Here is a 15,015-nt window from a genome sequence, read left to right on the forward strand (position 1 = left end):
AAGACAATGCGTCACAGCTACAACTGGGTTATAGTAACACAGATACGACTGTATATATGGCGGATACTGCAAATATCCAAAATAGTTTCTCTCGTTTTGATGAAATAACATTAGAAGAATTGTTACAACGTGTAAATGGAATAAAACAAACAACATGTCTACTTGACCCACTTCCTGGGAAACTTATCAAGGAGATTTTTTTATTATTAGGTCCATCAGTGCTAAATATTATAAACTTATCACTTTCCTCGGGCACTGTTCCCCTAGCATTCAAAAAAGCGGTTATTCATCCTCTTCTTAAAAGACCTAACCTCGATCCTGACCTCATGGTAAACTACCGACCGGTGTCTCACCTTCCCTTTATTTCGAAAATCCTCGAAAAAATTGTTGCAGAGCAGCTAAATGAACACTTAGCGTTTAACAATCTATGTGAAACCTTTCAATCCGGTTTCAGGGCAAATCACTCTACGGAGACAGCCCTCGCAAAATTGACTAATGATCTATTGCTAACGATGGATTCTGATGCGTCATCTATGTTGCTGCTCCTCGATCTTAGCGCTGCTTTCGATACCGTCGATCATAATATTTTATTAGAGCTTATCAAAACACGATTGGTATGTCAGACTCAGCCCTGTCTTGGTTTAACTCTTATCTTACTGACAGGGTGCAGTGCGTCTCCCATAACAATGTGACCTCGGACTATGTTAAGGTAACGTGTGGAGTTCCCCAGGGTTCGGTCCTTGGCCCTGCACTCTTCAGCATCTACATGCTGCCGCTGGGTGACGTCATACGCAAATACGGTATTAGCTTTCACTGCTATGCTGATGACACCCAACTCTACATGCCCCTAAAGCTGACCAACACGCCAGACTGTAGTCAGTTGGAAGCGTGTCTTAATGAAATTAAACAATGGATGTCCGCTAATTTTTTGCAACTTAACGCCAAAAAAACGGAAATGTTGATTATCGGTCCTGCTAGACACCGACCTCGATTTAATAATACAACTTTAACATTTGACAACCAAATAATAAAACCAGGTGAATCGGTAAAAAATTTGGGTATTACCTTCGACCCAACTCTCTCCTTTGAGTCACACATTAAAAGCGTTACTAAGACGGCCTTCTTTCATCTCCGAATATCGCTAAAATTCGCTCCATTTTGTCCACTAAAGACGCCGAGATCATTATCCATGCGTTTGTTACGTCTCGTCTCGATTACTGTAACGTATTATTTTCGGGTCTCCCCATGTCTAGCATTAAAAGATTACAGTTGGTACAAAATGCGGCTGCTAGACTTTTGACAAGAACAAGAAAGTTTGATCATATTACGCCTGTACTGGCTCACCTGCACTGGCTTCCTGTGCACTTAAGATGTGACTTTAAGGTTTTACTAATTACGTATAAAATACTACACGGTCTAGCTCCAGCCTATCTTGCCGATTGTATTGTACCATATGTCCCGGCAAGAAATCTGCGTTCAAAAGACTCCGGCTTATTAGTGATTCCTAGACCCCAAAAAAAGTCTGCGGACTATAGAGCGTTTTCCGTTTGGGCTCCAGTACTCTGGAATGCCCTCCCGGTAACAGTTCGAGATGCTACCTCAGTAGAAGCATTTAAGTCTCACTTTAAAACTCATCTGTATACTCTAGCCTTTAAATAGACCTCCTTTTTAGACCAGTTGATCTGCCGCTTCTTTTCTTTTTTCTTCTATGTCCCCCCCTCCCTTGTGGAGGGGTCCGGTCCGATGACCATGGATGAAGTACTAGCTGTCCAGAGTCGAGACCCAGGATGGACCGCTCGTCGGGACCCAGGATGGACCGCTCGCCTGTGTATCAGTTGGGGACATCTCTACGCTGCTGATCCGCCTCTGCTTGAGATGGTTTCCTGTGGACGGGACTCTCGCTGCTGTCTTGGATCCGCTTGAACTGAACTCTCGCGGCTGTGTTGGAGCCCCTATGGATTGAACTTTCACAGTATCATGTTAGACCCGCTCAACATCCATTGCTTTCGGTCCCCTAGAGGGGGAGGGATGGTTGCCCACATCTGAGGTCCTCTCCAAGGTTTCTCATAGTCAGCATTGTCACTGGCGTCCCACTGGATGTGAATTCTCCCTGCCCACTGGGTGTGAGTTTTCCTTGCCCTTTTGTGGGTTCTTCCAAGGATGTTGTAGTCGTAATGATTTGTGCAGTCCTTTGAGACATTTGTGATTTGGGGCTATATAAATAAATAAACATTGAATACCATTCTCCTCCATGAACGCCTTAAATTATTCAGACACCAGTTGTGGACCATTGTCGCTAACCAACTGCTGTGGCAGACCATTACGACTGAAAATGAATCTCAACTCTTCAATGGTTCTCTCCGACGAGGTGCTCTTCATGACAGCGACCTCAGGCCATTTGCTATGAGCGTCAATTACAACTAAGAACATGTGGTTCTCCAGTGGTCCAGCAAAATCAACATGGACTCTTTGCCATGGTTCCTCAGGCCAGTCCCACGGATGCAAGGGAGCCAGCCGTGGGAGGTTTCTCAGTTTCTGGCAGGAAGAGCATGACTTGGCTTTTTCTTCTATAGCTGCATCCAGGCTTGGCCACCAGAAATAGCTGCGTGCCATTTCTTTCATTCGCACTACACCACAGTGTCCGGAGTGAAGCTCATCAAGCACTTTTTCTCTTAATGGTGCAGGAATAATGACACGATAGCCCCACAACAAGCATCCAGACTGGACTGAAAGCTCATTTCTCCTCATCAGATATGGCTTTAAGCTTTGGGTCATATCTCCTTTTCTACCGCAAGCAATGATGTCCATAACTTCAGACAGGATTGGGTCATTGCGAGTGTGTCTCTTCACATGAGCTGAGGTCTTTGGGGTAGCAGCCGCTTCCTTGAAGTAGAATATCTCAGCCTGTTTCGGCTCAATGTGTGTGATCGGCAGTGGAAGTCTTGACAGCCCATCAGCATTTCCGTGCTGATCTGCCTTCCTATATTTAATGTCGTACTGGTGGGCAGACAGTAAAAGAGCCCATCGTTGCATACGGCTGGCAGCAAGCGATGGAATGCCAGTATGGGGACCAAAAATGGAGGTGAGAGGCCGATGGTCAGTCAGTAGCGTGAATTTTCTATCATAAAGGTACTGGTGAAATCTGTTCACTCCAAACACTATAGATAATGCCTCACGCTCAATTTGGGCGTAATTGCTTTTTGCTTTACTCAATGTCCTTGATGCAAAAGCAATGGGCCTTTCATTGCCCGATGGCATTATGTGTGACACTACTGCCCCCACACCGTAAGGTGAGGCGTCACATGCCAGCTGAATTGGCAATGTGGGGTCAAAATGAGTGAGGACCTCAGATCGTGACAGTGCTGTCTTCACTTCCTTGAAAGCTGTCTCACATTTATACGTCCACTTCCATTTCTTAGTTTTGTTCAAAAGTTCATGCAGAGGCTTCAATGCATTTGCAAGGTTAGGCACAAACTTTGCATGGTATGAGCAGATCATCGGGATAGCACTGGACCCCTGGTATCCCACTGAGAATCTGGTCCATGGCTCTTTGAAAAAGTGCTGGGGCAGAGGTAATTCCAAAAGGGAGCCCGCAGTACTTATACAGGCCTTTGTGTGTCACTATAGTCAACAATTCTTGTGACTCTGAATCCACATGCATTTGTAGATAGGCCTGACATAAATCTATCTTACTAAACTTCTGGCCTCCAGCTAGGTTTGCAAAAAGCTCCTCAATAAGGGGCAATGGATACTTCTCAGCATGTAGGACAGGGTTCAATGTGACTTTAAAGTCACCACAGATCCGTGGAGTTCCATCCTTTTCCATGACTGGAACAATCGGTGTTGCCCATTCGCTTGTGCTCACTGGTTCCAGTGCTCCACTCTTCACTAACCTGGCTAATTCTGCCTCCACCTTCGGTTTTATGGCATATGGAACAGGTCTAGCTTTGAAAGCCTTTGGCACGCTTCCCGGTTTCACCGTCAGCTTAACTGCAATGTCTTTCATGCTGCCAATTTCTCCATCAAAAATGGGGGAATGTGTCTTTAGAATCTCCTGTAGTGGCCCTGTGTCCCCATCCCTAACTAGGAACACTTCTTGCCAATTTAGCCTGAGCTTCTCCAGCCACCGGCGGCCTAGCAATGCTGACCGTTTCCCTTAAATGATGTAGAGTGGAAGAGTCTTTCTCTGTCCGTCGTGTTCCACTGTCACATCCACAACTCCCAGCACTGGGACTGGTTCTCCTGTGTAGGTCCTCAACTTCAGCCGCGTTGGTTGTAGCACAAGGTGCTGCAGTTTCTCACTGTAAACAGCTTCTGATACCATCGATACACGTGAACCAGTGTCTACTTGCATTCTCATAGGATGGTTCTCCAACAGTGGTGTGACCCAATATCCATCATCACTGTCCCTGACAGATAAAACATGCACTGTGATCTCATCATCAGAGTCACAGTCGCTTGGCTCATCCTGGTCACGTTCCACCAGATTCACCTGTTTTCTCTTGTTCCATTGGAAACCACTTTTCTTGGTCTCATTGTGCTGTTTGCTCATCTGAGCCTTTTTCGCTTTACAGGCACGTTCGATGTGTCCTTTCTTCCCGCAATTTCTACAGTCTAAGTCCTTACACCAACACTCTGATGACTGATGTCCCGGCCTCCCACAGCGGTAGCATGGATTGCCAGCTGTCGCCTTGTTGTGTGGCTCCAAAGACAATTTATTAATTTGAACTGAGGCACTTAACTGCTGTGCTTAATGGGCAGCCATCTCCATTGATGTACTTATACGCACAGTCTTTTCCAGAGTTAAATCAGCCTCCGTAAGCAGTCGTTTCTGGATGGCCTCACTGCGTAGACCACACACCAGTCTGTCACGTATGGTGTCATTGAGTGAAAGTCCAAATTCACAATGTTCAGACAACCGTTTCAATACAGCTATGAACTGTGAGACAGATTCACCCTCCTCTTGGTTCCTTTTATGGAATCTGAATCTCTCTGCAATTAGCAGTGGCTTAGGAGAGTAGTGATCCCCCAATATTGTCACTATTTCCTTATACGACTTGTCTCCTGGCTTGTCAGGCTGGAGTAGACTGCGCAATAGGGTGAATGTTTTACCTCCTATAACACTCAAAAATGTTGGCACCAAAACATCATCTTTAATTTTGTTAGCCAGTACAAAATACTCAAACCTCTCAGTGTATGAACTCCACTGTTCTGTGCCCTCCTCAAAAGGTCCAATTTGTCCAATCAGTGCAGCCATGTTCGAAAATTGTCCCCAATATATTTCTCTGCCTCAGAAATTGTCAGTCTTTTTTTTTTTTTAAATATGGTCCTAACAAAATTAGTCTTTTCTCCTCTTCTCCAAGTGTCCTTTACCACTGAAACGTGCCTTTCTCTTGGAATAGAGCTGTGCTCTGGAACATGCTGGTCATCCACTCTCCAGCAAGTATCCCGCGGTTGCTCGTTAATGCTCGTCAAAAAAAAAAAAAAAACACGGCCGGCCAAGGTAAACAATAAACACACAATGTGAGGACGCACCACCTCGTCGCCAATTGTTATATACCCATATATATGGTTGGGCATTACACCAATAATATTAAGGACACGGGAACGTTGGTTGCTATGTAGCTTCACATTTACTATTGTCAAAGTCAACAACAACTCTGTATGATACAGGAAGTGACATCAGAGCAGAAGGCATGACGGTAACTCAGCAGGGACAAAACTAGGACTTTTAATACACAACAGGACTGACAAATTAATTAACAAAATAATTAATTAATTAGTTTTGCAGAGTGTGCTTACTAAGTAACTAATTAACTAATTAACAGACTGGGTGACAACCGACCTAACCAACTAATACTTTGTACTCAGCATCAAGGGTTGGAATTGGGGGTTAAATCACCAAAAAGATTCCCGAGCGCGGCCACCGCTGCTGCTCACTGCTCCCCTTACCGCTCAGGGGGTGGAACAAGGAGATGGGTCAAATGCAGAGGGTAATTTCACCACACCTTGTGTGTGGGTGTGACTATCAGGGGTACATTAACTTTAACTTTAATAGACTAACTAACGTGCTGCCTTATGGGAATGTTGTGCTTCTAGGCTCCATTAGTCCTGCAGGGGGCGCTGCTCCCCGACGTCTCTGACAACTCACGTCTAGGCTCTGCGTTGGCGCAGATTCCTGACATGAACGCGGACGGCTTTAATGAGCTGGCGGTGGGTGCGCCGCTGGAGGACGACCACCAGGGGGCGGTGTACATCTACTCCGGCCACAACAGAAGCATCAGTCGGCGCTACAAGCAGGTGCGTCCAGCTCTAATGAAAGGGCTTACGGGGGAGGTGGGATGTGAACTTCTCTGTGTGCCGCCTCAGCGCCTGTCAGCAGCTGGCCTCGCCGTCAGTCTGAGCTACTTCGGTCGAAGTCTTCACGCCGTCCTGGATGCCAACGCTGACGGCATCGCGGATCTGGCGGTGGGAGCGCTGGGAGCTGCCGTTGTCATGTGGTCAGTCTTCCGGAGCCTTGTTTTCCTCACCACGCATCGCTTCTGAGTGACGCCCCCTATTGTCCCCTGCAGGTCACGAGAGGTGTTGAAGCTTGAGGCGACGCTGACCTTCGAGCCGGAGAAGATCAACGTCTTCAACAAGGACTGTTGGCGAGGGCACAATCTGGTCACGTGCATGTCTGCCATTGTCTGTCTACATCTGCGCTCCTCCGCCGCATCCGGCACGGACCAGGCGCCCATGGTCGGTAGGTGAACTCACAAACCTCGTGACAATCGGGAGTTGGGTGCGCACGTGCAGCCATCTTTGAAGTTGTCTGCGGAACATCGCTTTTAAAAAAAAAACATTTTTGTGACTCCGCCCCCCTCGGTCACCCCTGTAGCGCTCTGGTTCGTGCTGACGCTCGATAAAAATCGCTTCCCTCCCCGAGCGCTTCTGGACTCACTCGACCGGCGCCAGCCTAAAACCATGTTAGTGAGAATAGGAAGTTCTCAGTGCCAACGTCTCGGCTTCACTGTACAGGTCACTCACACTCACACTCACACTCACACTCACACACACACTCACACACACACACACACACACACACACACACACACACACACACACACACACACACACACACACACACACAGTTTGACAGGCTATTTCCTGTGATCAGGACACAATGAATTCAGGGCGTCCCATCCCAGTGATCTTGGAGGCGGGGCTTTGGAGCTCAGATGAGGGGCCGGTGCTGGACCCTGACTCGCCCAAAACGCTCAAGACCGAGGTGACCCAGTCTTGTCCACAACTACCTGTTATGATCTTCCGATCCAGCAGGGGGCAGTATATTATTTTTGTCCCAGCTAAATTAAACAACAGACAACCATGTCCTTTATGCAGCTTCCATTCTGGAACGGATGTGCGCAAGAATACGCCTGCGTTCCAGACCTCAGCCTCAACAGTCAAACCGATCTCATGAATGCTAAGTGAGTCTCTCTCTCTCTCTCTCTCTCTCTCTCTCTCTCTCTTTCTCTTTCTCTTTCTCTTTCTCTTTCTCTTTCTCTTTCTCTCTCTCTCTCTCTCTCTCTCTCTCTCTCTCTCTCACACACACACACATGTACGCACGCACACACACATTCTTGTATTTGGTACGTTCTTGAGACCTGAAAAAAATGCCTACCTCTTTAGGACCAGCCTTTCAAAGAGATATATAAACATTAATAATATATACATACTATGCAAATTCAAAAAAAGCTTGTTGTGGAAAATAAGTTGGAATTTCACAAAAATATTTACATAATTTCACAAAAAAAAAAAAAATTAATATTGGAAGTATTATAATAAATGTTGTAATTTTACTCACGCAAGTCAAACTTTTACAAGAAAAACTGAACATTTGTGCAATATTATGACAAAAGTTGGAGTTTTACTCAATGAAAGTCGCAATTTTACAAGAAAAGCTTAAACATTTTGTCAATTTTATGAAAAGTCGCAATTTTACTTGACAAAAGTCGCAATATTATAAGAAAACTTAAAAATGTTGGCAATATTATAGGAACTATGAGGTGGCGACTTGTCCAGGGTGTACCCCGCCTTCCGCCCGATTGTAGCTGAGATAGGCGCCAGCGACCCCAAAAGGGAATAAACGGTAGAAAATGGATGGATGGATGGATCAGAATTTTACTTAACAAAGTTATGACAGAGGTCATAATTTTACTCAAAAAATGTCACTGTTTTACAAGAACAACAAACAAATTGGCAATGTTGTGATGGAATTCAGAATTTTATATGACATATGTCACCATTTTGCATTAAGAAATAATAATTTTACATAAAGTAATAATTTTACATTAAAAAGTAATAATTTTACATTAAAAAGTAATAACTTTAAATAAGGTAATAATTTTATGAGAAATTATTGCAATTTTACAGAAACAATCTGAGAAATTGTTCCTAGTTTTATAAAAAAACTTCTTTTTCACACTGTGAGAAAAGACTGTTTTAGTTAATTTATTTATTTATTTTTTGTTTGTAATTGGTTTTTAATGTTCATTATTTACTTCAAGTTATTATGGTATGTCTCTATATACAGTCGTGGTCAAACGTTCACATACACTTGTGAAGGACATAATGTCATGGCTGTCTTGAGTTTCCAATAATTTCTACAACTCTTATTTTTTTGTGATAGTGATTGGGGCACATACTTGTTCATTACAAAAACATTCATGAAGTTTGGTTCTTTTATGAATTTATTATGGGTCTACTGAAAATGTGACCAAATCTGCTGGGTCAAAAGTATACATACAGCAACATACATTATCAAATTAGCTTCAAGGCATGGCCTTTTAACTTCATGTGAATAATATAATTGACGACACCTGTTGACTTCTCTGAGCCCATGTGATGCAGTCATTAGACTTGGTTACAAACGCGACAATGGGAAAGTCAAAGGAACTCAGCACAGCAAAGTTGGCTGCTGATCACATGGACAAAGATACAACCTTCTGGAGGAAAGTTATGTGGTCAGATGAAAAAAAAAAACTGAGCTCTTTGGCCACAATACCCAGCTACATGTTTGGAGGAGAAAAGGTGAGGCCTTTAATTCCAGGAACACCATACCTGGCGTCAGGAATGGTGGTGGTAGTATTATGCTCTGGGCCTGTTTTGCTGCCAATGGAAGTGGTGCTTTACAGAAAGTAAATGGGACAATGAAAAAGAGGATTACCTCCAAATTCTTCAGGACAACTTAAAATCAACATGCCCTGAGGTTGGGTCTCGGGCGCAATTGGGTGTTCGAAAAGGACAATGTTCCCAAATACACATCAAAAGTGGTTAAAGAATGGCTAAATCAGGCTACAATTAAGGTTTTAGAATGGCCTTCCCAAAGTCCTGACTTAGACCCCATTGAGAACATGTGGACAATGCTTAAGAAACAAGTCAATGAAAACCAACAAATGTAGCTGAACTGCACCAATTTTGTCAAGAGAAGCGGTCAAAAATTCAAGCAGAAGCTTGCCAGAAGCTTGTGGATGGCTACCAAAAGCGCCTTATTGCAGTGAAACTTGCCAAGGGACATGTAACCAAATATTAGCATTGCTGTATGTATACTTGTGACCCAGCAGATTTGGTCACATTTTCAGTAGACCTATAATAAATTCATAAAAGAATGTATGAAAAAATTAATGTTTTTGTGACCAGCAAGTATGTGCTCCAGTCACTCTATCATAAAAAAATAAGAGTTGTAGAAATTATTGGAAACTCAACACAGCCATGACATTATGTTCTTTATCAGTGTATGTAAACTTTTGACTACGACTGTACATGTATGTATGTGTTTGTATATATATATATATATGTATATATATATATATATATATATATATATATATATATATATATATATATATATTTGTTTTTTTAATTGATTTTGGCCAATTGGGCGAATTTTTTACACACACGTGTTATTACATATGTTGGCAAGAGGGGGAGCACTTTTAAAACCGACACACAGTCAATGTGAAAAAATCCCTCCTTTTTGGGACCACCCTAATTTTTATAGATTTCACCATCAGGGGTTCAAATGAGACATTCTCTATTAGATGCAATGGTTTTCCGTATTGGGACAATGATTTCGATCCTAGCTTGTTCACCGGTCCTTATGTGGAAGGTACTTTTCCTTGTTGATGTCTCAGGAAGGGTAAAAATACAAGAACTCACACACACACAGAGAATGATGTATCCATGGTAACAGCAGGGTTTTTATATAAAGAGAGTTTTGCAAGTCCAAAGAGGGCGCCACCTGGTCGCTGTGCAGCCAGCAGGGAGTGTGGGAAGACCGCGTCTTTGTAGTGCAGTCCAGGCCGAGGAGCGTTCTTCTCTCAGCTACGCTGAAGAACAAGGGGGAGAACGCTTACGGAACCTCCATCCACATCTCCTCCTCGAAGAACCTCGTCTTCTCCAGCCTCATAGTCAAGGTGTGCGGGTGGAACGTGCTAGAGGGACTTTTAGGGAGGACCAATGCAGACAAAACCTCCCTTCTTCCTCCAGGACCAGTCAGATATTCAGATTGACTGCTTCGCCGGAGGCCCGCTGGCCAATCAGAGGAGATGTAACATCAACGCTCCGTTCATGAAGTTCTCGTCTCAGGTAAGCAGCGCCATAAAAAAAAAAAACTCCACATAGAAAAAGACAACATTTTAGTTGGACTTTTATTTTGAAAGGAATCCATTCTTTTGCTGTCCAGGTGGCTTTCCGTGTTGAGTTTGAGTTCAGTCCTTCTTTTTTTCTGGACCACCTTCGCATCGTCATGGTAGCCAGCAGGTGAGGGTTCATACAATTGGTGTGAAAGCAAGGTTGTGTACTTTTCCTATTTGTACCTGGGAAACAATATCGGTACTAAACGGTAAAAAATGTTGGTACTTTTGAGTGTGTTCAAGTGAAAATAAATGTCACTTTGTTTAATGATAAAATTAATTTTTTTAAATTTAACTTTTAAAAATGTTCCCTCCGAGTACTCCGGCTTCCTCCCTCCCCCAAAGACATGCACCTCGGGATAGGTTGATTGGCAACACTAAATTGGCCCTAGTGTGTGAGTGTGAATGTTGTCTGTCTATCTGTGTTGGCCCTGCGATGAGGTGGCGACTTGTCCAGGGTGTACACCTCCTTCCGACCAATTGTAGCTGAGATAGGCGCCAGCGCCCCCTGCTACCCCTTAAGGGAATAAGCGGTAGAAAATAGATGGATAGATGGCAGTAGTGTGTAGACTATGGCATGTTGCCATCATCAGGAAGTAGTCTTTGTTATTACGTTAAAATGTGCCAATCTACTTTTTTGTTGTGTCCTAAAAAGTGTTTACACTCTAAGTACTGTACTTATTACACACTACCTCTTTGTGAATTGCATCTCAGTCACCAAATTTAGAGGTGTTAAAAAAACGCCATGTAAAATTGCTAATGCTATTTGGTAGCATGCATATGTTATATCCAATGTAACTTTGCATTGAGGTAGCACATTTGTATAAAATGGAGCCTTGTACATTGAGGCGTTTTCTATCAGGCCTACTTGTTTTAACTAATTGTAACGTTAGCTAGAAGCAGTCCTATTGAGTGCTGCCTGAGCACTTCTTTCCCCGCCAAGTGTTTGAGTTGGTGCCTAGTCTGCAAACGGACGGGACATCATGTGCCTATAAAATAATATAATTCAGACCCCAGCCCTATTTGAAAGTGTCTCGTCCTTGATGGTGGAATTTGGACAGTTTATACGTGTATTTAGCAAACACCACTGGGGGACACACACTTTTCTTGTGTCTGTAGCTTTAATGCAAATGAGTAGTGTTTGCCCGAAGAATGTGTCTGCACAAATTCACTGTGTAAAGGACGACATGCATCACATACAACAATGTAACATTGCAGAGTGGGACAGGAGGTCTCAAATGTTAGCAAGATTAGCACAGCCATTTCAGTCAGAATGCTAACTAACATGCTACCTTAACCTATTTGCTGAAGAAAATTGTCAAATAGTTACCACATTTTCACCTGACTAATGAATAGTTAGTGATATTTTATTTCAAGACGAGTAGTGAAGCCTTTTTTTTTTTTTTGTTTACAAATTGTTGGCGACCTAATAAACATGCTATATAAATCTAATCTATTATTATTATAGAGGCGGTATAATTGCCATTAAGACAATCATGAAACCTCCTAAACCTCAAAAGTGAGCGTTTGAGCGCCCCCTTTTTATTGTTTATTGAGCATCCTCATTAGCCAATGCACAAACGCCAGGCTAGTCTTCCTGGAGTCCTTTTCAGAAGTTCAAAGTAAAATAATGATACACAGATCCAGTTACAAAACATACACAAATCCAATTACAAATAAAAGAAAGGAAAAGTAAAAGAAAAAGAAAATTCTCGAAATAATAAAATAAAATAACAGTACACGGATCCAGTTACAGAACATATGCAATTCCAGTTACAATAAATGAAAGGAAAAAGGGAAAGAGAAAAAAAATAAGTTCTCAAACTGATAACATGAAAATGAACTATTAAGTCTAAAAAATTACTTTACATGTTTCCAAAATGCTTTTTTACTCGGAATAATCGTAATATTTAAATGGAGAGTATTCCATAATGAAATTCCTCTGTATACAACAGTGCTTTTTATTGAATTAGTTCTTGGTCGTGGTAAGGCAAGTAGACCTTGAGTTGAAGCTCTGGTGCTGTAGTGCTAAACATCAGCATTATAACCAATCTGCTTAAAAAGAGATGTAGGGTACTTGTTATGAATAATGTTTTGAATAAATAACAATAAACTGCTGGATAATCCATGAATAACCTTCAGCCTTCCAAGACAAGAATGCATACGGTCCATGCTCGATCTATAAGAACAATCAAGAGTAAGTCTAGCTGCCCTATTTTGAGGTGTTTGTTATTTTGTAAACTCAACCTTAGGTGCAGAAGCCCATATAACTGAACAATAATCCAGATGACACAACACCAATATCGCACTACCTTTCTGCGAATTGCAGGCGTTACATACGTAGCACATTTCCTAACAGCAGCGTTACTTCTACCCATCTTAGCGACAATTTGATTGATATACTCTGACCACGAAAGTGTATTACTAAGTGTAACACCCAAAAGTTAAAGGGGAACATTATCACAATTTCAAAAGGGTTAAAACCAATAAAAATCTGTTCCCAGTGGTTTATTTTATTTTTTGAAGTTTTTTTTCAAAATGTTACCCATCCCGGAGTATCCCTAAAAAAAGCTTTAAAGAACCAGATTTTCGCTATCTGTGAAGCCATCGTCCATTTTCCTGTGACGTCATCCAGTGATGCCAATACGGATAGCACAGCAAGATATAGCGACATTAGCTTGGATTCAGACTCGGATTTCAGCGGCTTAAGCGATTCGACAGATTACGCATGTATTGAAACGGATGGTTGGAGTATGGAGGCAGATAGCGAAAACGAAATTGAAGAAGAAACTGAAGCTATTGAGTGAATAGCTATTGACGCTATTCGGCCATGTCTGCCTTAGCATCGCCGGTAAAATGTGCAGACCGACGATCGGAAGTTTCGCATCTTGTGACACTGGATCAACTTAAATCCATCGATTGGTAAGTGTTTGTTTGGCATTAAATGTGGGTGGAGGGAAACGCTGGATGCAAATTTAGCTACAAATGTACATAAAGCTAGCCTAAATAGCATGTTAGCATCGATTAGCTGGCAGTCATGCCACGACCAAATATGTCTGATTAGCACATAAGTCAATAACATCAACAAAACTCACCTTTGTGATTTCGTTGACTTTATCGTTGGAAATGCATCTGCAGGTTATCCATACATCTCTGTGCCATGTCTGCCTTAGCACCGCCTGTAAAATGTGCAGACACTCCGGCACATTCAATGGGGGTCTGGCGGCAGATTTCTTTGACTTTATCGTTGGAAATGCATCTGCTTTGAGTGTCGCAGGATATCCACACAATCTTGCCATCTCTGTAGTAGCATAGCTTTCGTCGGTAAAGTGTGCGGAACAAATGACTGACCACTTCGTCGGCTTTCCCCACACCCTCGTATTTTGAACAAATTTCAGCCAATTTCTTGCCACTTTGGCATCTTTGGGCCAGTGGTGCAACTTGAATCCCTCCCTGTTAGTGTTGTTACACCCTCCGACAACACACCGACGAGGCATGATGTCTCCAAGGTTCCAGAAAATAGTCGAAAAAACGGAAAATAACAGAGCTGAGACGCTGTGTTTGTAATGTGTTTGAGAAAATGGCGGCTTTATTACCTAGGTGACGTCACGTTCTGACGTCATCGCTCCGAGAGCGATAAATAGAAAGGTGTTTAATTCACCAAAATTCACCCACTTAGAGTTCGGAAATCGGGTTAAAAAATATATGGTCTTTTTTTTTTGCAACATCAAGGTATATATTGATGCTTACATAGGTCTGGTGATAATGTTCCCCTTTAAGTTAAAGTTAAAGTACCAATGATTGTCACACACACACTAGGTGTGGCGAAATTATTCTCTGCATTTGACCCATCCACTTGATCACCCCCTGGGAGTTGAGGGGAGCAGTGGGCAGCAGCGGTGGCCGCGCCCGGGAATCATTTTTGGTGTTTTAACCCCCAATTCCAACTCTTAATGCTGAGTGCCAAGCAGGGATGTAATGGGTCCCATTTTATAGTCTTTGGTATGACTCAGCCGGGATTTGAACTAGCGACCTACCGATCTCAGGGCGGTCTTACTTTATTCTCTTGTTTGATAGATTGTCCTGAAATCTAGAAGTTAAATATAGGATTTTTTGCCAGACTATGTCGTGAACCAAAGACAATCCTTCTTGTTTTTAAAATGTTTAAAACCAGTCTACTACTTATAACCCACTCAGTAACAGCATCTAAGTCCTTTGAGAGTACGGACTGAATTTTTCCTATTCAAGATGCAGAATGATATAATTTGGTGTCATCAGCATACGGTAGCAAACTGGATTTTTGAGTCAGAAGATGAAAATCATTTGTAAAAATTGAAAA

General features: G+C 42.6%; 1 protein-coding gene across 6 annotated transcripts in view; it reads left to right on the top strand.

The window, feature by feature from the left end:
- Window positions 1-15,015, top strand: part of itga11b (integrin, alpha 11b) — a 38,229-nt gene that overhangs the window by 19,239 nt on the left and 3,975 nt on the right. For 3 of the 6 annotated variants that reach the window (XM_061894739.1, XM_061894740.1, XM_061894742.1), the window contains 8 exons: window positions 6,100-6,500; window positions 6,573-6,745; window positions 6,881-7,020; window positions 7,160-7,270; window positions 7,384-7,469; window positions 10,253-10,457; window positions 10,531-10,629; window positions 10,727-10,803. In XM_061894739.1, coding sequence (XP_061750723.1) covers window positions 6,100-6,500; window positions 6,573-6,745; window positions 6,881-7,020; window positions 7,160-7,270; window positions 7,384-7,469; window positions 10,253-10,457; window positions 10,531-10,629; window positions 10,727-10,803 — 1,292 coding nt within the window. Of the gene's footprint in view, window positions 1-6,099; window positions 6,501-6,572; window positions 6,746-6,880; window positions 7,021-7,159; window positions 7,271-7,383; window positions 7,470-10,252; window positions 10,458-10,530; window positions 10,630-10,726; window positions 10,804-13,519; window positions 13,599-15,015 lie in introns of all 6 variants that reach the window. The other 3 variants (XR_009806070.1, XM_061894743.1, XM_061894741.1) reach the window with 3 other exon arrangements.

Source organism: Nerophis ophidion, linkage group LG03, assembly GCF_033978795.1.
Source record: "Nerophis ophidion isolate RoL-2023_Sa linkage group LG03, RoL_Noph_v1.0, whole genome shotgun sequence".
Classification (NCBI taxonomy): domain Eukaryota; kingdom Metazoa; phylum Chordata; class Actinopteri; order Syngnathiformes; family Syngnathidae; genus Nerophis; species Nerophis ophidion.